Source organism: Thamnophis sirtalis, unplaced genomic scaffold (genome assembly GCF_051295495.1).
Source record: "Thamnophis sirtalis isolate CommonGarterSnake01/CBP01778 unplaced genomic scaffold, rThaSir2_p1.2 scaffold_5, whole genome shotgun sequence".
Lineage (NCBI taxonomy): Eukaryota > Metazoa > Chordata > Lepidosauria > Squamata > Natricidae > Thamnophis > Thamnophis sirtalis.
The window spans coordinates 139,833,674-139,861,630 of NW_028261385.1; the positions used below are offsets into that span (position 1 = coordinate 139,833,674).

General features: G+C 38.2%; 1 protein-coding gene across 1 annotated transcript; it reads right to left on the reverse strand.

Annotated features, from left to right (window-relative positions):
* Window positions 1-1,005: 1,005 nt before the first annotated feature.
* On the reverse strand, window positions 1,006-27,957 carry DDX1 (DEAD-box helicase 1). The gene is made up of 26 exons (XM_087716996.1): window positions 27,880-27,957; window positions 25,582-25,633; window positions 24,068-24,131; window positions 23,535-23,564; window positions 23,047-23,143; window positions 21,508-21,555; window positions 20,608-20,691; window positions 20,009-20,092; window positions 19,056-19,132; window positions 17,488-17,560; window positions 17,325-17,401; window positions 15,958-16,072; window positions 15,423-15,561; window positions 15,222-15,282; window positions 14,640-14,738; window positions 13,237-13,326; window positions 11,976-12,164; window positions 10,613-10,664; window positions 9,939-10,085; window positions 9,088-9,179; window positions 7,824-7,896; window positions 6,658-6,730; window positions 6,518-6,560; window positions 5,931-6,026; window positions 3,327-3,447; window positions 1,006-1,291 (listed from the first exon to the last, which is right to left on the reverse strand). Exons 1-26 carry the CDS (start codon window positions 27,893-27,895, stop codon window positions 1,161-1,163), a joined length of 2,223 nt encoding a protein of 740 aa, XP_087573122.1. The 5' UTR covers window positions 27,896-27,957; the 3' UTR covers window positions 1,006-1,160.

The following is a 27,957-nucleotide window of genomic DNA, read 5'->3' on the forward strand; positions in this document are numbered from 1 at the left end:
GCCACTGAGCCACCGCGTCCATTTTTAAACTTTATCTATAAGCTTAAAATGAATAAGGAGTTGTCTTCTATTTTTTTCTCTCTTGGAAAATGGATGATTGAGAATTTAGGCCAATATAATCAGTTGTCCCATAATTTATTTCTTGCTATTTCATGCTCTTCTTCAATTTCACTTAGAAATAGCAATAGCAATAGCAATAGCAGTAGACTTATATACCGCTTCATAGGCCTTTCAGGCCTCTCTAAGCGGTTTACAGAGAGTCAGCATATTGCCCCCAACAATCTGGGTCCTCATTTTACCCGCCTCGGAAGGATGGAAGGCTGAGTCAACCCTGAGCCGGTGAGATTTGAACCGCTGACCTGCTGATCTAGCAGTAGCCTGCAGTGCTGCATTTAACTCACTGCGCCACCTTGGCTTGGAAAATAAGTGAAACTTACAAAACTGAGCTGGAACCGTTCCGTTTGGGATCTCGTGACTGCTGAAATATTGAGATCAGTGTTTTTCAACCTTGGGGACTTTAAGTCCTGTGGACTTCAACTCCCAGAATTCCCCAGCCAGCTATGCTGGCTGGGGGATTCTGGGACTTGAAGTCCATAGGACTTAAAAGTCCCCAAGGTTGAAAAACACTGATTTAGATAATTGGAGATTAGCATGTTAAAAAAGCATCCAAAGATTGAAATGCTACTCATCTATTTGATTCATTTGATTACAAACTGAGTGTTAGCTATTAATATTTCTTGCTTTAATACAGGTGCCTTCGTTTTTTTTCTACAGACATGTAGTGTTTAAAATGTGAGTTACTTTGGTAGAATTTGAATCTCCCTGAACTTTTAGAATCAAGCTCATTTTAAAAACTCCCCGAAACACGTTTAATATTTTTTCTTATCCATCAAAGCCCAAATTTGATGAGGACTGAAACAAATTCTGAAGTTTTAAACAATGTCTTAACTAAGAATCGCTACCCTTCTCACACATCTGGGGAAAAGAAAATATAAAACACAAATGTGATTATGAGCAGCTGACTTTTATTGGATCAATGCTAGTAACTAATTCATCAGGGTTTGTAAGGTTGGTGAACATGCAAGATTGACATAAAATTAGTACAGCTGTAGTGTCTTCTTCATACAGGCCGAACGCCCAAGTTTCACCTGATGCACCACTCAAAATGTTCTAAACGGCTGATTAGGAAGGTATCCAAGGTGCAAGAAAGACGTCTGAGCTTCTTTTTCAAGGAGAGCCAACTCTTGAACTGTGGGAGCCAGAATGTCCACGTGGCCTTTGTATGTTCCACCTGCAAAGATCCAAAATCTGTTATCCTTTTTCCCTTTTTGTAGGTACAATCTTTCAGAACATTGATTATACATACATACATACATACATACATAAGAGTGAGTGAGAGGGAGGGAGGGAGGGAGGGAGGGAGGGAGGGAGGGAGGGAGGGAGAGAGAGAGAGAGAGAGAGAGAGAGAGAGAGAGAGAGAGAGAGAGAGAGAGAGAGAGAGAGAGAGAGAGAGAGAGAACACTCATATATGAGTACAGTAGTTGGATTGTTGGGGCAGTCTCTTTAATGAACTTATCAGAGGCTTAATATACCTTTAAAAAAAAACAACTATGTTTTTAAAATGGATAATTATGCTGCCGAGGTGGCGCAGTGGTTAGGGTGCAGTACTGCAGGCCACTTCAGCTGACTGTTATCTGCATTTCAGCGGTTCTAATCTCACCGGCTCAAGGTTGACTCAGCCTTTCATCCTTCCGAGATGGGTGAAATGAGGACCCAGACTGTGGGGGGGATATGCTGACTCTGTAAACCGCTTAGAGAGGGCTGAAAGCCCTATGAAGCGGTATATAAGTCTAACTGCTATTGCTATTGCTAATTCAGTGATTTGCTGCCAAATTTGAGAATATTATTTTGGGCAAGGCTTAAAAATAGATCGGGGCGACATGCAGGCTACAAGAGGCTCACTTCATCTTTGACTAGTAATGTTTGAAGGGGCAAACATTAGATTTTGTTTGTTCGTGTGCGTATGTATGTATGTATGTATGTGTACACACAAACAAAATCTAATGTTTGCCTTTTCAAACATTACTAGTCAAAGATGAAGTGAGCCTCTTGTAGTCTGCATGTGGATCCCGATCTATTTTTAAGCCTTGCCCAAAATAATATTCTCAAATTCGGCAGCAAATTACTGAATTATGGCAGCATAATTGTCCATTTTAAAGACGTAGGTTTTTTTTTTTTTTTTTTAAAGGTGTATTAATCCTCTGATAAGTTCATTAAAGAAACTGCTCCAACAATCCAACTACTGTACTCACAAAAGGACGCCAAATTTGGGGCCTTGCCACAAATGGCATTGCTATACCTGAGTGATTCAGGAGTGTTTGAAAACGAGCAAGAACATAAAAATTGAATTTATTTTTCTGGATTAAAAATGTGTCTTTGATCTAAAGAGCTATCTTAGATTTATGTACACTAATCTTTTGAAAGAGCAAATATCCATGCTGCATCAAAATACTTTTAAAAATTTGAAATTCTGAAATAAATTCCATTCTGAATATGCATTCAATTGGACTGTAATGAATGTATCCAGAACTAAATAGATAATATTATTTTAAAGTATCAGTATAATACCTAATTCTCCCTCTGGGCTTACAAAATAGGTCTCCCCTCCCCCTTTTTTAGTTTGTGGGAGACAAAATTTAATTACAAGTATTTTAATTACAAGATACTTCATATAACAATTACATACTAGATAATATAATAGATATTATAATATCTAGATAAAATTAACATTAGCCTAACAGTCAAAATGTTATTTTAAGGAATACTTATGTACCTACTTTTCTATTCTGTTTCCATATTAATTTGTTATTTAAAAAACATTTAACCAAAATAGATATTTATATTAACATATAATTCTTAGATAGAAAATGCACACTGAATGCCAAGTTAGAGAGAAAATAGCTGAAGTATGGGTTATAAAAAATATAAGATCTGTTTGATAATTACATTTCTACACATTAAGTGAGGAGTTAAAATAAGCAATAGGCAGAATCTTCATTTTTCAAGCATCTTGAAGTATTTTAAATGGAGGAATTTTCATACATAAAAAGAAGCCAACAAAAGAACCCTAAACTGGTTTTGAAATAAACAGAGAAAGGAATCCTAATTCGCATTTTTTAACTAGGGATTTCAGCGGAACTGAAATTCCTGAAAAGCATTTTGCCATGTTGAATCATTTAGATCAGATATAATTATCAGATATAATAAAATTATAATTCACCAGAAAATTCAATTCTCTATTCCAAAATGTAGATTTATCCACTTACCACCAGCTGCTTTTCTTTTCCCATAACTGACCTTGCCATCAAAATCATCCACTGGGATTTTAATATCTGGCTCAACCTGAGTAATGGTGCAGTTCAGATGCTCTTCTACTTCACCTAAAAGCTGAATGCCACAAAATGGAAAGAAAATCCAGGCTGTAAAGTCATCTCCAATTCTCCATGACAGACAATGCAATGGATGGATTTAAATAATACCCTTGGCTTTTAGCTGTGATTAGTTGAACAACACACATTGCCAAAGTTTATACATCTCATCAAGCATTAGCACCGAACAAACCATGATACTGTTTAGGACACTAAACTGATCTCAGGAATTACTGATATCAATGAATTAATAAACTTGAGAGTAATTGTCAGTAATGTCTTAGGAGCAAACAGTACGAGGAAGAAATCAGATCTTATGGCTAGGCTGTATATATGACGTATGCATGTATCTGCACAGTACTGTAATTTATTTAAGGCAAACACAATATTTTGAAATAAATTAAGAACTTTGCAAATTATAAACTTTGCAATCAATGAGATTTAGAAGGTTAGGGTACTCCTGATCTTCTAGGAGTCGCTAGGAATAAGAAATGATACTTAAGCACAAACTAATTGTCTTGTGTTATAGTCATAGAATGAATGCTAGCAGAATTTTAACACTGAATTTGCAAAATAATAAATGTTTATCTGAAATTGAATTAAATTATACCAATTGTCATTTCATTCTGTGATACTCGTTATAATCTCAAAAGACCAAAATCTACTTTAGCATTACAGGCAATTAATGATAAATGAGATGGAGCTCCATATTGTGTTTTTGTGAAAAGAAGATTTTTCTGCTTAGAAATCATTTTCTGCAGAAATGGGGATACTATTTGTCACTCCAAACTCCTCCTAATCAGATTCCTCTAATTCCTCAACCCTTCTAAACCATTTTAAGGACATTCAGACAAAATGTCACCTAGTTAGACTATAGTTGTCAACCCTGAAGTCAACCTGGCTGGGGCCATCTTGGTGGCCTCAGGAGGTGGGGGTGGAAATAATTAGATTGGGTTTTGTAGCCAAAACAATAAAAGTTTTCCCATTGCATATGAGAGAAATGCTGGGTTATTATATTAGTATGTGTTCTTTGCCCAAGTGAAATCAAATGTCAAGACTTTTTCTTCTGGTTTTAGGTTAGGGTTTGTTACTGGTAAATACTGCTCCAGCATTCCTTAGCATAGTCATAAAAATTTTGATGGCTCGGAACAAATCTAAAGGTTTTTCCAAAAATCACTACTGTACATTTCCACTGAAAATGGACACAGTAACTACGTGTTCATATTTCAAAGATGTCCTAAAATGGTTCATGCATCAATTTCTCTTCTTAAATCCATAAAGCAAGATGTGAGCCTATTCACTCTTGCGGAGAGAGCCTTGCTTATGTAAGCACAGAGGCTACAGTAGGTTTACCCCTGGTGTAGTGCTGTTCCCATGGTCACCATCTCCACAGTCAGCACAACTTCCTCACTAAGAAGGTTCTTGTATACAATGAGCAATCTTTTTTTTCCCATTAAAGTTATCAAAAATTACAAACAACATGTCCTAAAACATTACATGATATTAGATATGAAGTTAAATGATATTAGGTATGAAGGGCATTGTAGAAAAGACTGTGCATTTTAAAGAAAAGACCTAACCTGCAATGAATAATATGGGTAATCGTAACATGAATAACAACTTCCGTTTCACACCTCTATCAACTCATCCTTGGGAATTCTACTGTGCACCTGAAGCTCTAGTTTCCAAGAAATTGCAAAAGGGTCTAGCTATGAAAATATAGTTAGTCTTATGCCAGAACACTTAATTTTAATTAGAACCTTCCAGTGGATCAGTGATTGGGTCTTGGATATTTTATAGCCACTTTGAAAAACTGCATCTAAAAGGACCAGAAATGCAAAGTGACGTAGGAAAGATTTTACTGGAACCAGTAAAAAGGTTACCGGCATCTCTCTCTCTTTTTTTTTTAATTAATTTTTTTAAAATTTTTTAATTTAAAACAAGTACATCTTTCTTTACATGCTATGGAAAGTGTATCAGTCAGTCACAAATAAACTTTCGTGCATCTCCTCCACAGTCAACAAACATAACTCATGTTAACTCGAGCATTTTAACTCAAATATTCATACATATCACCATCGTCATATATCCATTTTCATTTGACTGTAATTATTATTTAAAAATATTAATAATAAGAACAATAATCTTAAACAATACATGCCCACACCAGTGGGAAAAGAAAAAAAAAAGACAAAAAGAACAAAAGACAAGGCAGGGAAGAAAAAAACAAAACAAAAAACAAAAAACAAGTAAATGAAATGTCAGCATGTGGTTATGGATCAAATCCTTGGCATAGTTAAGGTTGAAGGATGTTTAAATAACTGTAGTCAACTAAAAGTGGAGGTATAATGATGTCAATATGGTAAACACTTGAGTTAAGATATTTGAACTAATATGAATTAATGGAAGAGATGCACCAAAACATGTCGTAACCAGCTGATATACTTTTTTAAAAATAATATATACCTGTGGGTTTTTTTTGGTTTTTTTGTTTTTGGTTACCTGCATCTCATTGTACCAAATAGTGCAGCCACCTTCATCCTTCAGTCTAGTATTGTAGCAGCTCTTCCCACGACTAGGGCATGAATGATACCAAACCTAGAAGAGAAACCTGAAGATTAGAAGAAGAAGAAACACTAAACACTGGAATATAGTTAAAAGATTTAGCTAGGAATGACCAGCATTTTTGATATACAGAAAGCTAATTGTTATAACACTGAATTAAGTTCAAACTCTTAAGGGTTAAGTGCATAAGTGTAGTCACATATTTTCCACTATGCATTCTATATGGTCTGTGATTAGTGTGTGTGTGTGTGTGTGTGTATACACAAATGGGTAAACGTATGTGTTTATATTATGTATGTGTGTATGTGTATGTATACAAACCTACACACACACACACACACACACACACACACACACACACACACACAGACTTTTGATAGTGGGCATCAGAATTTCATTTTTCTTAAATCTGTGCCAGTATGTTCACAGAAAAAAGTGAGAATAAGAGTTAGCTTATTTTAAATACACAGCAAATGCATCTTATTTCGCTCTATATCCTCACGTTTTAAGGAAGCAGAACTTACTTTCTCCTTCTCTGCTGCCACCAGGGAAATTGCCAGGCCCATGCTAAAAAAATAAGCAAAACAAACAACATGGGAGATTGTTCATTTCATCATCTCAAAAGTGATACAAGAGGAAGGGCAAATAAGGGTTTCCAACATACCGTTCAGCTCGCCCCACTCTGCCAATCCGATGAACGTAATTCTGTTTTTCATCCGGAAGTGTGACATTGATAACTGTTAAAAAGGAAAAGGGTATTTATAGGTGCGTCTCAATTAGTGGTTAAGAAATTCCACCCAAAATGGTCACGTTATTTGAACTTGAACTCATCAAAGTGATGTTTCTGGGGAAAATACGGTAATTGGTTTCACTTTGACAGAAATAGGCAATAGAAAATATTAACCATAAAGTTTTATATCTATATTAATGAGGTATTACAGTAAAGGATTAAAAGAGTATATTTGCTATTTAAATGTATGGATTAACAAAATCACAAAGTTGTTATTAAAACCAAAATAAAACAAAAAAAAAATCGTAGATTCAAGGATTTCAATAGCAATAGCAATAGCAGTTAGACTTATCTATCGCTTCATAGGTCTTTCAGCCCTCTCTAAGCGGTTTACAGAGTCAGCATATATTTCCCCCACAGTCTGGGTCCTCATTTCACCCACCTCGGAAGGATGGAAGGCTGAGTCAACCTTGAGCCGGTGAGATTTGAACCGCTGAACTACAGATAACAGTCAGCTGAAGTGGCCTGCAGTACTGCACCTTAACCACTGCGCCACCTCGGCTCCTTAGGATAAGATGTTATCCTATTTTAATATTGCTACGACCAAGTTCATGTCATTCAATTGCATCCATTTTTCCTTTAATATAACTACCATATTCTTTTTTAATCTTGTACAGTTCTCTCCTGTGCCAGAATCTTCCTTTTCTCCACTTTGCCCACAAAGATTAGCAGAGTCTGAAACCCCCATCGCATCTGCACGCATTCTTAAACCTCAACTGCAGACTTGATGGCCTCACGTGAACCGAATTTGGAAGTCACACTGAACACAACCTTGTATCAATTTACAATTTGCACTAAATTCAATGTTGCATTACTTGAACCCCTCTAGTAGCAACATACACTTAGCACCAGCATTTGCCGCGGCTAACAGGGACCTCGGCAAAGTTCACTGGAATTAATATTTTATCTGTCCCACCCTGGCATGGTATGTGCAGCTTACTTGCAGCCGCATTTCTATTGCAACTGCCAACTCAACAACTTCATGCCTTCCGCTAAGAGTAGACTTTCTTGATGGCGGTAAAGTGGTTTACAAGTCTTACCGTAAGGCACACCAGTGATATCAATTCCTCTGGCTGCTACATCTGTGCAGATCAAAAATCTGACGTCTGCTTTCTAAACAGAAAAGGTGAACAAAAGTGGGTGCCTTCTAATTCCATTTTTATATAATCATTATAATGCAAGATATCAACTACAATTCCATAAAGCTGTAAGCTGAATCTAGAGTTAGCTTACCATAAAATCCCTTTGACCTAACAGAATTGCCAATGGCGAAGACTATTCCTTCGTTAATTCCTCCTACTCCTAACATGCTTCACTTTCCCAAACGTTTTAGAAGTCTCACAATCTAAATGCTGGTTGACAAAATTATCCTCGTTCTTCTGCAGTGGCTACCACTGAGCAACTGGCTATCAGAATAGCAGAGTGGTGCAGGACTGAAGGTCCTGGAAACAATTTCAGATCAGTTGCACGATTTTTTTTATTTATTTGATTTTTATCCCTTGTTATTTTGATAACTCAGGTGGTGAATATGTCTAATACTCGATTCTCCTACTATTTGCTCCACAACAACCACTCTGTGGGGATGGTTGGGTTGAGAGACAGTGACTGGCCGGAAATTACCCAGCGGATTTTCATGGCTAAGCCCAGTCTCCTGATTCCTAGGCCAGCCCCTTAACCCCTTTTTGTTAAGATATTCTTTTGCTTTACAGGGTTATTGTATAGAATTCAGTAGAATTTGGCTTCCTGTATAGGTAGATAAGTTATATGCAGTCCATTCTCTTAATATATTGGCTATGAAGAGTGGTGGTTTCAGTCCAGATGAGTCTGTGGGTCTAGCCCAGAGCTTGGTTATTTCACCCAAAAGAAAAAGCTTGGACCGGATGCAGATGTGTATTATATTTTAGGAATGCTGCAAGAATGGAGAAGGATAGGAATGGCAAGAAGCTTATCCCTTCTGCAACACTTCCCCTCTCCATTGTTGTTCTGGGCCCTCCAGGAGAATGTGGGCTCACGTATTGCACTCCTGAGCTTGCACGAGGAATGGTGAATTGATGGAAAGGGCTATCCCTGCCTCTTCATCCACTGTTGGATTCCTGGTCGCTCTCTGAGTGGGCTTAGAAAATAAGTGCCTCACCATTTGTGGAGGACTGTCTGGAGCCACCTCCGTGACTCTTGAACAGACAAGGAGAACAAGGCGCAATATTTTAAGTTGAACGATTCACCCATTAAACTGAAATAAATGCCCAATTTTCAGCTCTCAATATGGAGACCAATCACCTATCAGTACATTAAAGCCATAATTACCTTAAAGCGTTCCAAATTCTGCTTTCTCTCATGAGGCTTCCTGTCTCCATGAAGGCACACACACGAGAATTGATGTCCCTTCTTATCTGGACCTTAAAAAATGATCAGAAAATATTAGAAACACCATATATTATGTTACTACATTCTCACAATCAGTGCGCATACATGTGCTTGCACGTTTGCGTCTGTGTATCTCTGTGTGTATAATACATTAAAAGTCCCTGCAGATATGCACCCAATGCACATTGATGTAGCTCTCTTTACCCTTTCACTTCTTTGCCCAACTGCATTTAAAGAGAGGGAATGTGTCAAAGCCCATTTTTGCAGTTAAAACCACTGAATCCAAATTTAGTTTCACTGGGAAAAGTAGTGGGAGAGACTGAAACGTTTGAACTGAGAAAGAGGAGACCAAAATTTAAGTAACTGATATATGAGAAATGTGTATATGTGAGATGCAAACATGTACACACAAAATTGAACATGTCCAATTTCTGCTTTCACCGCAGCCCGCATGTCCGTGTCACTGGCCTGGAAATCATTTTTCTAACCCTTGATATTTGCTTTACTGCCCCAGAAGCTAAAAAGGGAAATTGTTCCACTTGTGGGATAGACAACAGAACTTAAAAAAAAAAATATCCAAAGAGAATCCTTGAATATTTTTTGTAGTAGAAATGCCGATGTGATGCCAATTCCACCCTTTAAAGTAGTGAAAAAAGAACAATCCTACCAGTAGAAAAGTATCTTTTGTGAAAAGTTATCCTTAAAAAAAAAGGGGGGGGGGGGTTGGAATGGAAAAAAATACAATTCATAAAAGAAGAGAGAGAAGCATTAACGGGCACAAGAAATACTACCTCCTCCTTGCTGTATAAAGTATTGTTCCATATTGTCACAATCTATCTTAGTTCTGCAGAAGATGATTGCTTGGTCCATCTTGTGTTCCTTGATGGCACGAATAGCATATTCTCCTTTTAAAATCTTAATTGCTTCTGACCACATTTCTGTAAAAAATAATATATGTATATATTATTCCTACACGATACTTCAAATACAATACACACACAAAAATTTTTATTCTGAAACTACATTAATAAATAGCAGTTATAGCAATAGCAGTTAGACTTATATACCGCTTCATAGGGCTTTCAGCCCTCTCTAAGCGGTTTACAGAGTCAGCATATCGCCCCCAACAATCCGGGTCCTCATTTCACCCCACCTGGGAAGGATGGAAGGCTGAGTCAACCTTGAGCCGGTGAGATTAGAACCGCTGAACTGTAGATAACAGTCAGCTGAAGTGGCCTGCAGTACTGCACCCTAACCACTGCGCCACCTCGGCTAAAGTATTATAGAAATTGTTTGGGAATAATACTGATACGTTTTAACTATTTTTAAGGTATTTTTTAAACCTCTTCTGATCAAAAACCATGGGCCTGAATTTTAAAGCAAAATGTAATAAATTGGTTCAGACTGACTTTGCATCATTATATGGATGACTAATATATAGCAGCTTGATCAAGGCAGTCATTACCTGCAGAATTTGTACCAGGTCTTGTATTATCCTTTGCGTGCACTTCATCCGTCTGCAAAGTTAAATTATGATAATTAAAACTATGAATAAAAGGTATGTCATAGCAAGATGCCCTACAAGATGTCTTAAATCACGATGCTGCCTTAAATTATAACAAATACTTTTATTGGGCAGCTATGGGGAAAGTGCAGCATACAACTGCAACAAATGTATATATCCATTTATCCTAAGACTTTCAGTCTAATGAATAATTCCCCTCAACCAGGAATCGTTAAGAGCCTTTTTTTAAAAAATGCAGATCTAAAAAATAAAATTAATGTTGACAAGTTAGCTACTTCCACTAACATCTTTGGATAAATATGCCAACCCATACCTTCTAGAGCGCAACAGAACGATTATTTCTCCAAATATTTATTTAAGTCGAAATAACTTTATTTTCCTTCGTTCTCAGTTCAGCCCTGCAATCATCTAAGTCAGGGCTCCCCAAACTTGGCAACTTTTAAGACTTGTGGACTTCAATTCCACAAGTCTTAAAGTTGCCAAGCTTAGGGACCCCTGATCTAAGTGGAGATGAGGTTCTGCTCAGTTTTCATGAATTAGATAAAGTTAGCCTGTAGGACACTATACCTCTTTTTAGGCGTTACTGTTGTGGCCAAGCAGGAGCCGTTGGAGCTGCCACCAGATTCCGACAGCGAGGGGCCCTATGAGTTGGCTCTGGAGGATGTGGAGGACCCTGGACAGGGTTCCGACTCCGAGCGGGGCGCAGAGAGGCTGATTGACCACCAGGAGGCACCTGAGCCTTGGACCAGTGGGGAGGAGACAAGGGAGAGTGATCCGGACACCAGTAGTGAGTTGTTCCTGGATGCCCGGCACCGAAGAGCTAATAGGCGTCAGGAACAGTTGCACAGTTACAGGAGGTAATTGCACTCAACTAGTGGTCATTAGGCTCCTCTCCAGACTATAAAAGGAATGCTTGTGCACACGTCCCTTTTGCAGATATCAATGCATGAACTAATGTGAGAGAACATTATTGTGAGCTTGGCAGGCTGGATTGCTGCCAAGGCTTATCTGTGCCGGTTTGCTGCCAAAACCTATCTGTTAATAAATTCCGTAAAGTATCTTTGGCTCGGAGTGTGTTGGTGTGGGACGAGGGGGTTCAGAACAGACACTATACCTCTTTTTAGGTGTTACCATGTACAGACTGCCCTGCTTTCACTTTTTAGCCAACTATGATAAGTTAGAGTAGTCTTTTAAAACCCCGCCCCATTTGAGATTTGAAAGCAAGTGACCCCCTAACTTTACAACATTCTCCTTTGACTTACGCCACATCTATTTGCCTACGAACACTTTAGTTTACACTTACTCTGATGTGATTTTTGCCAAGCCTCTCCCAGAGTTTGTCAGTTTTGGGGTTCACGGGTACAACAACGTGGTGCACGGTATCTGGGACAGAATCCTCGCCTTTCAAATCTACCCAAGTGGGGAAGTGCATAATCTTCTCAGATAACTTCTTTACATCAAATGAATGCAGAGTTGCGGAACACACAATGACCTTAAAACACAAACAGTTTCAGGTTAAGGCCGAAGGTTTTAGAATGAGGGTGTCTGTACAGAGTGCACATTGTTATACACTTCATATCAGTTATTGAGCCTTGTATAACTGGCAATGATGACTGGAAGCATAGGCACATCTCAGTATTAAACTCTGAGATGTGGTACAATTTGCTGAAAAATCCTAAGCCTTTTAAGCAAGTTATTTATGAGAAATCAAGATCGGGAGATGGCATTGTTTTGCTAACAGAAAGTGGGGGGGGGGGGGGTTTAAGGGAAAATATCTGATTTGAACCTCTAATTAAATTTCTTCTTTTTCCTGCTGATAGTATAAAATCCCACAAAGGTGTGGCTCAAAGGAAACTGTGGATTTACCAGATTCAATCCACATTTATTTTCCTTCAAAAATCTGCAGGGCCGGGCATTTGTCCACATCTGCGAAGCGGAAGGAAAATGGTAGAGCTGCCCTCTGCCCTTCTGTTTTGGGAAACTGGCAGGGTTCTGAAAATAACAGAAACATCTGTCCCCCTCAGCCTTTCCTCCCTCCTCTTATTAGGACAGTTGTCTTTCATTGTAACAGTATTGCCCTAAAGCCCCGAGCCACATTTTTTGTTCTACCAAAATGCCTATAACAAAATGGTTAAGTGAAAAATCATGCTTAGTGAATATGTACGATTTGTCACACATATAGTTTGAAGTCTTTTGTGATGACTTAGATGTGCGCGCATAAAACAAAAAGAGCAGTCAGCCTCTTTCTTTGGTTAGCATGGCCAGTTCTCCCTAGTGTCGTTTTCACTTGCAAAAGAATAACTGATACAGGTAGTTGGATTGACACTGCTTTGGGAGATATAAAAGGCAATAAAAGGTTTTTATTATTTTTCACACCACTTTATAATGCAACTATCCCAGTCAACAGATACAGAATAAAGTATGTCTGCCTATGATTTGCTAAAACCCCACCGTCTAAAATTTACTTTCCCCTAAATAGAGACAGAGAACAGATGAACATTTGCTAGATTATATTAGCAAATTTTAGAAAATGTCAACGCAGAAATAGTAAGCGAACTTCATACCTGCAGCCTTTTCCCATCAGAAGTTATCTGGGGAATCTGAGAATGAATGCGGTTGATGAAATCTGAATAACCTTGAGTAAGGAGGCCATCCTGTGTGGGGAACAGAGATGTTAACGCTCTCATTAGACTGCCTGGATTCTAAAGTTAAGATGTGTGGCTATTAGTCGGGTGATTCCATCAAATCGGGTTAACAAATTAGGACATGCCGTGAAAAAAAATCAGACAGATGAAAATGAGGACAGATGGCACCCACTCTGAATAGTTACAATTTATCTTGTTTTCGTGTCATGTCAGTCGGCTAGGAGACCCCAAGGGGAAATGGAGCCGATCAAGAGGTTAATTTGATTGGGTTGCTGCTCGTGTGTGTGTGTGTGTGTGAGAGAGAGAGAGAGAGAGAGAGGGAGGGAGAGAGAGGGGGAGGGAGGGAGGGAGGGAGGGAGGGAGGGAGAGAGAGAGAGAGAGGGGGGGAAATGAGATTTTTAAAATGGATCTTTTTGTTGTGATTTTTTTAATGTTGTAAGACGCCTGGAGTAGCAATAGCAATAGCAATAGCAGTTAGACTTATATACCGCTTCATAGGGCTTTCAGCCCTCTCTAAGCGGTTTACAGAGTCAGCATATCGCCCCCAACAGTCTGGGTCCTCATTTCACCCACCTCGGAAGGATGGAAGGCTGAGTCAACCTTGAGCCGGTGAGATTAGAACCGCTGAACTGCAGATAACAGTCAGCTGAAGTGGCCAGCAGTACTGCACCCTAACCACTGCGCCACCTCCGCTCTTCTAATATTGTAAGACGCCTGGAGTCACCTGTGTGTGACTTGAGCAGCCATATAAATTTGTTTAATAAATAAATTCTGGATGAATTTTGGAAGTATACAAAAAGCTAGTAATAAGAGAGCAAAATTTGGCCTAATGGTTAAGGCACCAGGCTACTGGCCAGGAGATTGTGAGTTTTAGTCCCATTTTAGGCACGAAAGTTGGCTAGGTGAACTTGGATCAGTCATCCTATCTCATCCCAACCCACTTCACGGGATTGTTATTGTGGGGAACATAAAAGCAAGAAAGGGTATTATGTCTGTCTGTCACCTTGAGTGATTTATAAAAATAATAAAGGCTGGATAAAAAACCCTAATAAATATTTTTTTTTAAAAAAAATTGGGTGATGCTTCCAAGCTGCAATGCAACCACTCTTCTATTTGCTGATCATTTCCAACTGCAAAACCTAGCCAGGGTATGAGCAGCTCCTGCATGTCTCTTTTAGCTTCAGATCAAAGCAAATTCTCTGGCCATGCAATGCATGTATTTGTCAATGGCTCACGCATGCTACAGAAAAGGGAATTATCACCAAAGCACTAATACGTATGTTTGTGTTACTAGATCACTTTAAAAATTGCTTGATACTCACAGCCTCATCAAGAACTAGGAATCTAACTTGAGATAAAGTCAATTTTCCAGTCGAAACAAGATCGTCCAGTCTTCCTGGAGTTCCAACAACTATGTCCACCTGTAAAATTAAAAATGTATTTGACAAAATAAAATGGAGCAGCAACACCATTTTTATGCCTTTCTTTAAAGAAGCTCTTTTTTTTATAAAAAATTAAAGAGAAGCTTAAAACTGGGTAAGGAAAAGCAATACTCAGAGAGCATTAACCGTTCCCCTACTTTATAATCCTTTTTCTTTTTGATCTCGATTTGCATCCATACACATGTAAATTATTGAAGGGGAACAAGAATGCTACCTTCGTATTTAAATTGTTATAAATGCTACCTCCGTATTTAAATTGCTATAAATTTATATTGTAGGCTTCACCCATCCCAGTGTTACTGGGGCGAGGGTAGGGGGGAGAGATTGTGTTTGCCTTTTTGGGGGGTTACAGTCATCTTTATAATTTAAAAGAAAAAAAAAGCTTTTCATCTGACTTGAACAACAAAAGAAATCTGTATACTTAAAAAGAAAATTACACAAGATGAACAAAGTCTCACTTACCCCTTGCTCCAATACAGAGAGCTGCTCTCTTGCAGCAACACCACCAATAATCAGAAGTTCCCTAGGAGAAGTAGAGCAGCAGATTATATATTGTGCTATTCGGTCGTTCTCTCCAGGACAAAAGAAAAACGTAATGAATTTATAGGGGGAAATGCAACGCTCCATTCATTCTCACCTCCCAATTCACTCATTTGACCTTACCTCAATTTAGGATTTTCAACGTATTTTTTGAATTGTTTCACATTGTTCAGAGTTTGCTCTGCTAACTCCCTGGATGGCTCCACGATCAAAGCTTTGGGAGCGTTTGGTAAATTCTTGGACTGCGCTACTTGTGCACTTCCTGAAATGGGACAGGACAGAAATGTTGGTTTTTGAGAGGATAGGCAAAAATAAGTTAGAATATATTTAGTTGTAACTTCGGAAGGTCTAAAAGACAGCACTCTGGATTCACATAAGGCAGCATGAAAAAAAACACAGATTCATAGAAATAAATAGGACTTCAATTATTCATTGGTCATCTCGGTTCATTTGATTTCAATAAGTCTATTATAACTATCACTTATGGTATCTAAGAACCTTTCACATACTTAACTCTGTGTTGTATAAAATGCTTTTTGCACTGATTTATTTATTTATTTATTAAGAACATTCATATGGCTGCCCAACTCACTCGCAGTAACTCCAGGTGGCTTACAGAAATGGCAAATTCTTAAATTTGATGAGGCCCCTAACATACCTGCGTGCTGGGACTTCACGACGTTACCCTCGGGGGCTTTATCGATAGCAGTGAAGCCATCTTTGGGTGGAAACTTAAAGTCCTCCTCACCAAAGTTGAATTTTAATTCAGCATTCTGAGAAGGATGTGTAAAAGGAAAAGAAAAAAAACCGTGAAGATTATCAAAATGGGGAAGACTAAATAATCAAAACATTTTCATCGATTGCTGCCGGTGTGCTAAAATAGGCCTCCAAAAACCATTTTCAGAGCAAGGAAGACATTTTTCTAAACCGCTATTTCCCATACACCTTGACGTCTGATTTCCCCCTTGCAGCAACGTTAAATTCTCTTTTTTTATCTTAATTAGCAGAATCTGCAACCAGAGGGCGTTTGCGTGACTGATTTTTGAAGTGAATTGTGATACAGGACAGCTTGCCATTTGAAAAGAACACAAATTCTAAAAAAAAAAAAAAAAACCCGTTACGACTGTCTTAAATAATTTTTGACATTTACTCTACAAACTACTTTATTAATACTGTGACCCATCAAAACCGCGCTCGACTAAGCCGCGCCCGATTAAACCGCGTCGCTGACGTCATCAACAGGGCGACAACAGCCAGCGCGGAGAAAGAAGGGTGCTTTAAATAGCGCTTTGAAAGCAAGCCGATTCAACTTAAGGTAAGGGTTAGCTTTAGGGTTAGCTTTAGAGAGGTTTAGGGTTAGGGTTAGGTTAAGAGTTAGGGTTAGGTTAAGGGTTAGGATTAGGTTTAGGGTTAGGTTAAGGGTTAGGTTTAGGGTTAGGTTAAGGGTTAGGATTAGGTTTAGGGTTAGGTTAAGGGTTAGGTTTAGGGTTAGGTTAAGAGTTAGGGTTAGATTAAGGGTTAGGATTAGGTTTAGGGTTAGGTTAAGGGTTAGGTTAAGGGTTAGATTTAGGATTAGGTTTAGGGGTGTTAGGTTTAGGTGTTAATTTTAGGTTTAGCGTTTACAGCTTGCTTCTGTCTCCGTGCTGTTGTCACCCTGTTGATGACGTCAGCTACACGGTTTCGTCGAGCGCGGTTTCGTCGAATGCGGTTTTGTGGTGGAACCTATTAATACTTCTTTAGGGATAAAGCTGATTAACCTTTTTTTTTAAAAATGCTATTACTTATGTCTCCAATTATTTTTAAGATCTACCTTCAAACAACTCTATTAGTGTTTCCTTACAATAAAGCTAACTATTTTCTTGGTTATGCTGTAAAAAGACACAGAAGTAAAGTTACAACACTTACTTGTCCCTCCACTATCCCTATAAAACATAGCAGTTTTAATAATCATAAAAGAGGGAGCGTGATGTGTTTTTAAATCTGATTTCCATAGCTGTTAACCCTGGTGAAGGAGAAAAATATTACCTTTAGGACACAAGCTGGAAAGAGGGCATGGTTTTTTAGGTGCTGTGGAATTTCAAATGCAAGTCCAAGATCTTTTCCTGGAAGAAAAGGACCGTGTGGAAATATTTATCTCAACAATACAATAAATTAATTGCTTAATGGGAAAATAACACAGATCACTTACCATTTTTGGAAAATGAGATTTGACTTTTATCGGCATCTATATAACAACCTATTGTGTCGTGCATGGTGAATTCCTGCAAAAAACAGAAAAGGGGAGTTGTTATATCCTTGAAACTTGTCATATGAAGGCAAAAGATGAAAATCAAAGAGGTCAAGGAACATTTTACACACAAAATCACTTCTATTTGCTCAGAGCTGGATGATAGATGGAAGAAACATACAAGACGATGATAGATGTCTGCCCTTTGAAGTAGTCCAGATAAGAAACGAAAATATCTGAATGCTAACACTACTTTTATTGTAAGGTTACTGTTGTAGCCCAGCAGGAGCCATTGAAGCTGCCACCAGATTCCGACAGTGAGGAGCTCTATGAGTTGGCTCTGGAGGATGTGGAGGACCCTGGACAGGGTTCCGACTCCGAGCAGGGTGCAGAGAGGCTGGTTGGCCACCAGGAGGCACCTGAGCCTTGGACCAGTGGGGAGGAGACAAGGGAGAGTGAGCCGGAAGCCAGTAGTGAGTTGTTCCTGGATGCACGCCATCGAAGAGTTAATAGGCATCAGAAACAATTATGCAATTACACTCAACTGGTCATTAGGCTCCTTTCCAGACTATAAAAAGCTACTTGTGCACACGCCCCTCTTTGCACAAGTCAATGCAGGATTGAATGTCGGAGGACATTACTGTGAGCTTGGCAGGCTGGATTGCTGCCAAGCCTTATCTGTGTTTATTGCTGCCTGAGTTTGTCTGAGTTGCTGCCAAAGTCCTTATCTATTTGTTATGCCACCAAGGTTTTGGTTTCTTGCTATTAAAGTACATTCCAGTTAAGCTTGTCTCGGCAGTCATTACTGGACGGAGGAGGGGGTCAGAACAGGTTACCATAACAGAAAGGAATTATCTCCGTCCTTGTCCACCATCCAGGGAATCAGGGAGGGTCTTTTCTGAGAAACTTTCTCTATTCCCATCCATTCTGTGGGCTGAGAACTCTCTTATCTGACGCTTGACCTGGTGGTAGTTCTCTTTTCTTCTGTCTCTCAGGATATTCTCATTCGTTATTACAACAAGTAATATCTTCTAAATCTAATCCTGACATTACTTTTATTTATAAACCTCGAGGAACTCCAAGTTTACGCCCACTTCAAATATTTTCTTTGGCCATAATATCATGATTCTCTCCTAACAAAATGCTGAAGCTCTGATCACCATTAATATTTTTTTTTAAATGTGATTCTGACAAAAAATGCAAGCATAGACTTTTGGAGAACACAATATTAAACCTAAACTTTTCCAATGCCAAAGAAATATTTAATTTTTTTTTTAAAAAAATAACCCTCGAAACCAGTGTTTCTCAACCTTGGCGACTTTAAGTCTTGTGCTGGGGGATTCTGGGAGTTGGAAGTCCACAGGACTTAAAGTCACCAAGGTTGAGAAACATTGCTTTAAACAAATCCTACTTCCCATACCCCTTCCTTTATGAGACCTCTGCAGCTGAATTATAAACTGAACTTATTTCCTCAGAATCAGTCTCAATTCCCTAAAATATTTTATTTAAAAATGGGAAAGAAAACATACCTCCCCATAACTATCAAACTGTTTGTTATGAGATTTCTTTCCGGTTCCACCATAGCCAAAGCCAAATTTATCAGTACCTAAAGAATAATTAAGAAATCATAATTAAAAAACCAAACATTTTTTGATTAAGATATGGAAGAAGAGAAGAGGGTAGTGATTTGGGTACCCCCCCCCCTTTTCACTCTGCCTTTGTATCTGGAGGATTCAGGAAGAGTACAAGAATTTATGCTGGGCTGTAAGGGAAAGAGAAATGCAATAAAATGCCATTTTCCCCCCATTATATACTCTTCCTTGGACTTTCACTCTGTAAAATAGCAAAATCCTCCACTGTGTATAGGAACAAATCATGTATTTTAGTTTCTTAAACTTTTGAGACAAAATGCCATATATTTTCATTCAGTAGAATGCTCATTCACTCTGTACTGAAACAAATATCTGATTTGTGAATATGTTGCCTCTGTACAGAAATTATCCTCCTTCTCCACAGATATTCTGTACTCCCTCACGTGGGTGGATATTGACATATGGAAAAGAATATACCTATTTTGGTGACATCATGATCAGTCCAGTCACAGACTGTTAACCATTTGGAGAGGCATGAAGACAGAACATAAACCATTGTTCTAATACAATTAATCATTGTTAAGCCAAAGTCTTGCCATGAAGTGCTGGCACAAACAAAATTCTCAATTGAGTGATTCAACTGCAAAGTCTTTCTCTCAGGGGTTGATGGAGACTATTGTAAATTACTAAAAAGTGTTGCATAGCAGATTTGTTGGAAATAGTACACACACACACACACACACACACACACACACCAATGACTAGTTCTTCAAGTAAGAACACACTAATGATCTTTAGTATTATGAACTTTATTTAAAATGTGTGGCTTAACAATCCACAGTTGTCATTAAGGGTCAGTACTTAATCCTGATTGTAATGAAACTACTCACCCAAATCTAATGAAGCTTGTGAAGAGGACCATCCAACTCTGCACAAACCCTGGTCACGACAGGATACTTCATAATAATATTTTCCTAAAACAATTAAGAATACACGCAACTGATTTTGTCTTCAACACACTTTGATCAAATCAAGCAATACATTTAACCTGAGTACAAAATATGGTAGCAAATAATTTTACAGCCTCCAAGATAGCGAGGTCATTCTCAGTTATACTGACCTATACTCAGGGTGTGATAGCAATAGCAATAGCAGTAGACTTATATACCACTTCATAGGCCTTTCAGGCCTCTCTAAGCGGTTTACAGAGAGTCAGCATATTGCCCCCAACAATCTGGGTCCTCATTTTACCCACCTCGGAAGGATGGAAGGCTGAGTCAACCCTGAGCCGGTGAGATTTGAACCGCTGACCTGCTGATCTAGCAGTAGCCTGCAGTGCTGCATTTAACCACTGCGCCATCTTGGCTCTGAATTGCTACCTTGTCTAAATCTTTAACCATTGTCTCCAAAGTAGAGAAAAATCTGAATTATTTTGGCTCAAGTATCCCTAATTTTTCACACGTAAGCATAAACCCCTCTTGTTTAGTACCTTTAGTTACACCTTTAGTTCCGCGACATCCATGCCATTCTTTTATTTCCCTGCTTTGGCAGCAGAGACCATCGGATCCAATAGCTAAAAAAGCAAAAGGAGTTAAAAATATAAAGAACTCGACAGTTATTTTTGCAATATCATCTCTAATATTCAAGCAACAAAATATGTAGTGCACACTGTTTTGTAAAAATTTTTTTTTATAATTTACAATAGGCAAATGAGATTCGGACCCTCACCTCTCTCCAGGCCTTCCGGAAAGCCGTCAAAACCTGGCTGTGCCGGCAGGCCTGGGGTTAATGAGCTCCCCTCCCCTCTCGACTTGTATGGCTGTATAACTCTTGTGTATTTTAATTACGTGTATTGTGTTTGTATCCCCTTTTCCCCTGTTGAGTTGTTCACCGCCCTGAGTCCCTCCCAGAGAAGGGCGGCATACAAATAAATTAAATCTTAATCTTAATCTTATATCTATGGAATAACAGCTCTTATAAAGTGTTATCACTTTCCCATGATTTTTGAGCAACACTAAAATCACAGTGGAAATTGTGAATTAAACCAGTATTTCTCATGGTTCTGGATAAAAAAAAAAATCTCAATAGTCTCAGACATTAAGAGCGGTGGAGGTGAGGTGATATGTAGCTCCAAAGGTTTTGCATATCACGCTGGGCAAAGCTATATTACGGCTTCCCTAATTTCAATTCACATTAAAATAATAATATTCAACTTTATCCAGTAATATTAAATGGGGGTGGTGGGGACCTACTGGCTATATTTATACTGCTTTCTTTATCTATGAAACTCAGCTTCATGTAAAATCTCCCACCCACGCCCAGAATTTCATGTACATATATAGTTACCAAGTTACTGTATGATCTATAGAAAGATTTATAGAAGGCTTACCAAACGCATTTCCTCTGTCATAAGGATTCATTTGCCATTTGTTCAGCACTCATGAGAAATAAAACAGAAAAAAGACATACTTTTCATCTGTAGAGTGGTAAGGTCCCACATTCAAAAGCAACTTTTTTTTCACCATGGACTTTCTTGAAATATCTTGTGGCCACAGACCATGGCCACGGACCGCCAAGACTTAACCCAAGATTTAAATTGTAACATTTCTTCAAGCCTTCGTGGAACCCCTGTGACAACATCGGAGCCCCCCTTCCCCCCCTCGGGATCCAAGGACCACAGGTTGAAAACCACTGCTCTAGACAGTTAAAAATTTTGATATACATACATACATACATACATAAACCCATGTCTAGTTTAGATATAAATTTTTTGAAGAAATGTTCATGAAATTTGTGACTGTATATGGTAGGTTCTTACATTTGTATAACTTTTATAATTTTATTTTTAATCTGGTTTGTAACTTTTGGAACTAGTTTGTACCATTATATATCATATACTGAGATACAATGATATAATATATTTTATATCAGAAATCAGACGTAATACCCTGAAATATATTTACATTTTACATGCTTTTTTTTTAAAGAAAGCTGCAAAAAGTGACATTTTATATTCCAGTTTTTCAGACATTTTATATTCTAGTGTCTTATTACATTGCATAAATAATAACATACTATGGCAAAAAAAATTGGAGAAGTATAAAAATCCTGTCTATTGTGAATTTTAGGATAAGGCAAAACTGGGAAAAAAAAAATCAGCTTTAATGTTGACAACTATCATTCTTCCATTTGTAGTCCCACCATCTAATGTTGTACGTGATCCGTAACTTTTTTCTTTTTGTTATAAACTTTTCCCCTTTTTGTTTCTCCCCACTGCATTACATCCTGACAGGAGAGTCATGTTACCAGTCACATCCATTACGGAGTGTCAAAAGGAGGAATGCAGGACAGTCTTTACTGTCACTCATCTATCTTTTGGCACATCATTTTCCCAAGAGATCAGATTGACTATGACCTTCTTGGCCTTTTGCAAAGCCTCGAAGAAGTAGATGCATTCCTGGGGTTGGGGATTGGACTGTTGCGTTCACTGTAATTCTATTGGGTCTTTCACCCGGGTTGCCAATTACGTATTTGATTTTCTTTGCTGGCGAGATGGGCGGCCATATAAATTGATTTAAAAAGTACAGAATAACTGTGAAGTATTTCTAAAACATTCTAAAAGCTATCAGACAGGTACAAATAAAAAATACTAAACCTCTAAGTCAGTTATTTAGCTTACAAAATGAATGACATCACAAAATTATTTCATAATACCTTAAGTCAAATATGACACTAATGTCACACTTCCTTTTAGCCCAAGCCGAGTAAATAACAGCTACTTTTTATTAGAAAATACTTCAATTATTCTTATGCATGTTATTTATGTATAGAAATCTGTAATTATTTATAATATAGAAATTTCAATTCACATTAGGTTCCAGACAGACAGAATATATAAATTTTAGCAAATCCTGGAGAAAAATCTTACCTCCTCCACCAGTTTTAATAGTAGTTTTACCCTTTTTTCCTTCCTGTTGGTCTTTTAGTGTTTCATAAACAATTTGAATAACTGGGATGCTGAATGCCTGAAATATAACGTTATCTATTTCACTAATAATGTTATTCAAAGCCTGGGTTACAAAGTAAATTTGGCTAAAGAGAAAAAGGGCCAGGTTTTCTTTTTAAAATTAATAACTGAGCAATGTTGATACATCTCATCATAACATTTATATAACATATTAAGCCACACCTATGGATAGAATATTTACTGACAACATATCCATGATTATGTCTCTCAGTCACCCAGATCATAACATGGGTATACTTTACCTAGGCTAAACTAATTTACAGTACAAGCTGTTGGATTGTTGGATAATAAGTGACATGCTATCACTTATTAATACTTTATATTTCCACAGAACCGCATACATGAGTATATAATGGCATATTACTTTGCAAAATACTAATTTTACTTACACCAGTTTTTCCACTGCCAGTTTCTGCAGCCTGTGTAGAAAATTTAATAAAACATGAAGATATGAATTATTTTTGGTAATACAAGATTAAATAGTTTTGTGTTTTAACAGTATAAAAATTGTAAAATCCCAGAACACTGGCACCTTAGCTGTTGATAACTATTTTATACTATCCTATGTAATTTCAAAACAAAAAAAATTCAAAACAAAATTAACTATGCATTCTGTTTTTAAAAGTCATTTAGGAAACATATATTGTAGAGTCTAGCTGGTCTTAAATGAATGAGGCATCAAAGATGCAGAATTACTGAAATTTTAAGAAGAATTATTAACTTACTCAATTTCATTGGGTAACCTACATATTCAATTCATCCTGTTCATCATTAAATTGTAATTTTTTCAATACATATGTAAGCAACATTACCATAGTATACTAAAATGCTATATAAAATTTGAACTAACAGTGGAAATACACAAAGCAGACCCCTATATCATGCAACATTATTCTATAAGATAAACTAGTGTTATATATACCATGAGTACATCGCCTCCTCCCAAAATCAATGGAATGGACTCCGCTTGGATATCTGTAGGCAGACTAATGTAAAACCATAATAAGTCTCCCACTCTTTGTTGAAAAACCAAAAACCAAACATCTTCAGGATATATATATTTAAAGTCACAACCCCTGGTATGCCCAATATGGGAGGAGGTTCACTGCTTCCATTCTCTGTCCATCGGCTCGTCACAAGAGACCATCCAGTCAGAAACCCAATATTTTTACTGTTGCCTTTGTTACATTTGTGCTCCCTTTATTTATTTATCAGCACAAATACAACATACATACATACATACATACATACATACATACAATTATATATAATTATTTTGTTTTTAAAATAATACCCCCCCCCCCTGCATTTAGAGCAGTGTTTCTCAACCTTGGCAACTTGAAGATGTCTGGACTTCAACTCCCAGAATTCCCCAGCCAGCATTGGCTGGGGAATTCTGGGAGTTGAACTCCAGACATCTTTAAGTTGCCAAGGTTGAGAAACACTGATTTAGAGTAACCATTTGGAAATACGACAGTAACAAATTCATTTTCCAGCCAATGCATGTATTTATTTCACTTTTTATTTATTAAATTAGTTTGTCACCCATCTCGCTCCAATCGTGTGCCTGGCAACTAAAAAGTCTTTAGTATGAAACTGATTAATGTTTGGCTTTCAGGCAGCAGGGGAAAGAAGGGCAAGGGTTCTAATCACTAATTAAGGTCACAGAGTGGAGCTTGTTAATTTGCAATTAACGCTTTTTACAGAACTGCCCTGCTGCAAAGAAAAGCAGGAAGAGACAGCTTATTTAAGCAGTCTCTCTGCCCTGTAAAAAGAGGGGGAAAGGCCATGCACAGGACACTGTACAAGAGACGTTTATCTGAATGAGACAACAGAAGCCAGGTATCCCTTTTGGATATAATGTTGTTGTTAGTTGCAAAGTGAAGTCCCACCCATCACAATCCCATGGACAACGTTCCTCCAGCCTTCCCGTCCTCTACCATCCTCTGGAGACCACTTAAGCTCACGCCTACTGCTTCAGTGACTCCATCCAGCCACCTCACTCTCTGTCTTCCCATTTTTCTTTTGCCCTCAATCTTTCCCAGCATTAGGCTCTTCTCCAGTGAGTCCATCCTTCTCATTAGGTGGCCAAAGTATTTGAGTTTCATCTTCAGGATCTGGCCTTCTAAAGAGCAGTCAGGGTTGATCTCCTCTAGGACTGACTGGTTAAATTGCCTTGCAGTCCAAGGGACTCGCAGGAGTCTTCTCCAGCACCATAAAATTTATAAAATTTACTATACTATAAAATCTACAAGCTTAGCTTTTTTTTTGCATACTGGGTTTTGAGAACAGCCAAGTTTTCCCCCTAAATAAATGGTTAAATCACTGCCTTAAATATCTTGCACTGAGCTGAAGCAAGATTTCTAGACTCCTCAGTAAATATTCCTTTCCATCCCACTAGGAAGACTGGGGATAAAAGGAAATAATCATACTTACAGCCAGTCCATTTCTTCTACAGCTTGAGCTATTTCTGGCATAACACCCATTTCTGCAACCAAAGAAGCAATACGATTAACAAACTGAATTATTACAGTACACAATACTGCAGCAATACTACATTTGGAGGAGAAAAAAAAACAAGTTTGCAAAAAATGTGTTACAAATTTTAATGTTGCAGTATTATACGCATGCTAGAATGCTGTATAAAGTACTAAAATTAGCATGAACCAAAACCATATATGGCCTCAAGGTTCATAGCTTCTGAACTTCCATATAATCAATTAATTCTTTGTTTATATTTCTCAACCCATTGACAACCAACCTTCTCAAATAATCACCTAAATAGTAAATAGACAGGTTATTTATTATATATGGTTAGATTTGTTTTCTTTTTTAATTTTGGGATTCTACAAAGCAACAGCTCAGGCTATGTAATTTAATTCCAGTACAATCAATATATCGTTTTTAGGTTGTAGAAACACTTTCATCCCAGAGATGTAATGAATTAAAACGAAAGGTTTAATTCTTAAAGTAAAATGAAAACAATTTTTTGGGAATCTGATTCGGTGCTCCTTTATTAAATAAATAACTGTATCGGTTTCCTTTGGGCAAAATCTCCTAAATAAAATCTTCCAAAATCTTAGTGCTGCGGTAGAGAAAACTGGCTCCTACATATCCACCAACCTCATATTTGATGGTGGAGCATAAAAAGTCAATTTTCAATGAGATACTTAGGTTGGCAAGGCTGTGGGAGAAAAGACAAACCACCTTTATCAATTTGATATTTAACCTTTCTGTGGGGGGGCAAGTATAAAACTAGTTTTAGAATTAGCATAATGCAAGATGACAATGAGATTAACAAGGGAAAAGCACTTTCCCAATGCTCAGAAACAATCTTTCTAGGTGAGGATGGATGCTTGCATTTATAATCCCAACATGGTACTATAAAACATAACATAGGCATAGTTCCAGAGCATTCTCCAATGTCAATTACATTGTAATAAATGACTCTTGCAGTCTGCAAACATCCAAAGGATTTGGAAAGCGAATTCTCTAATAGACTGGAGCTTATAGACTATTATTTTCTAATAGCCTGGGAGTTTGATGGCTGATCAGCTGAGCCATACAGGGAACTGGCCTTTAAAAAGGAACTGGGTTCCCCCTTTGAGAGCCTCTTCCTAACGATTTTCAGGTGTTCCTTGAGTGACAACCACAACTGAGCCCAAAATTTACGTTGCTAAGTGAAACGTGTTGAGCTGGTCCCATTTTATGACTTTCCTTCCCACGGTTGTTCAGCGAGTCCTTGCGTTTGTTAAGTTAGTGACCTGGTTGTTAAGTGAATCTGGATCTGAATCATGGATTTTTGCTTGTCGGAAGATCGCAAAAGCTGATCGCATGACCCCCCCGGGGGACACTGCAACCGTCATAAATAGGAACCAGCTGCCCAAGCATCTGAAGACGGAACTATTTGGCAGTTGCTGGACTGGAAGACTGGACTGACCCATTTAATGACCACGGGGATGCTGCAATGGTTATAAAGTGTGAAAAAAAGGTCATAAGTCTCCTTTTTTTCTGGAAGACTGAACTGACCCATTTAATGACCACGGGGATGCTGCAATGGTTATAAAGTGTGAAAAAACGGTCATAAGTCGCCTTTTTTCTGGAAGACTGAACTGACCCATTTAATGACCACGGGGGATGCTGCAATGGTTATAAAGTGTGAAAAAAAGGTCATAACTCTCCTTTTTTCTGGAAGACTGAACTGACCCATTTAATGACCACGGGGGATGCTGCAATGGTTATAAAGTGTGAAAAAACGGTCACAAGTCGCCTTTTTTCTGGAAGACTGAACTGACCCATTTAATGACCACGGGGATGCTGCAATGGTTATAAAGTGTGAAAAAACGGTCATAAGTCGCCTTTTTTCTGGAAGACTGAACTGACCCATTTAATGACCACGGGGGATGCTGCAATGGTTATAAAGTGTGAAAAAATGGTCACAAGTCTCCTTTTTTCTGGAAGACTGAACTGACCCATTTAATGACCACGGGGGATGCTGCAATGGTTATAAAGTGTGAAAAAACGGTCATAAGTCGCCTTTTTTCGGTGTTAACTTGGAACGGCCACAAAAACAAAATCCTGTAAGTCGAGGACCACCGAAATTCGGCTTTCCATAAAACCCCGACATAAACCCTCTTCGAAGAAAGCGCACACTTACAGTACCCGGAATCATAGTTTAATGCCGCCGCCCTTTCCTCCGCCTCCCTCCTAGACGGCTTAGCAGAGGCCACGTACCTGAAAAAGCCGCCATGCTTCTTCCTCCACTCTCCCCGGCGGACAATCCGTCAAGCCTCCTGCTCTCGACCTCACAGC

What these genes read in the sequence shown, in the direction of transcription:
- DDX1 (XM_087716996.1), bottom strand. An exon ending in TGGCAGCAGAGAAGGAGAAA is followed by an intron (nt 6,027 to 6,517) that starts GTAAGTTCTGCT and finishes TTTCTCTTCTAG; the next exon opens with GTTTGGTATCATTCATGCCC. An exon ending in GAAAAGAAAAGCAGCTGGTG is followed by an intron (nt 1,292 to 3,326) that starts GTAAGTGGATAA and finishes GGATCTTTGCAG; the next exon opens with GTGGAACATACAAAGGCCAC.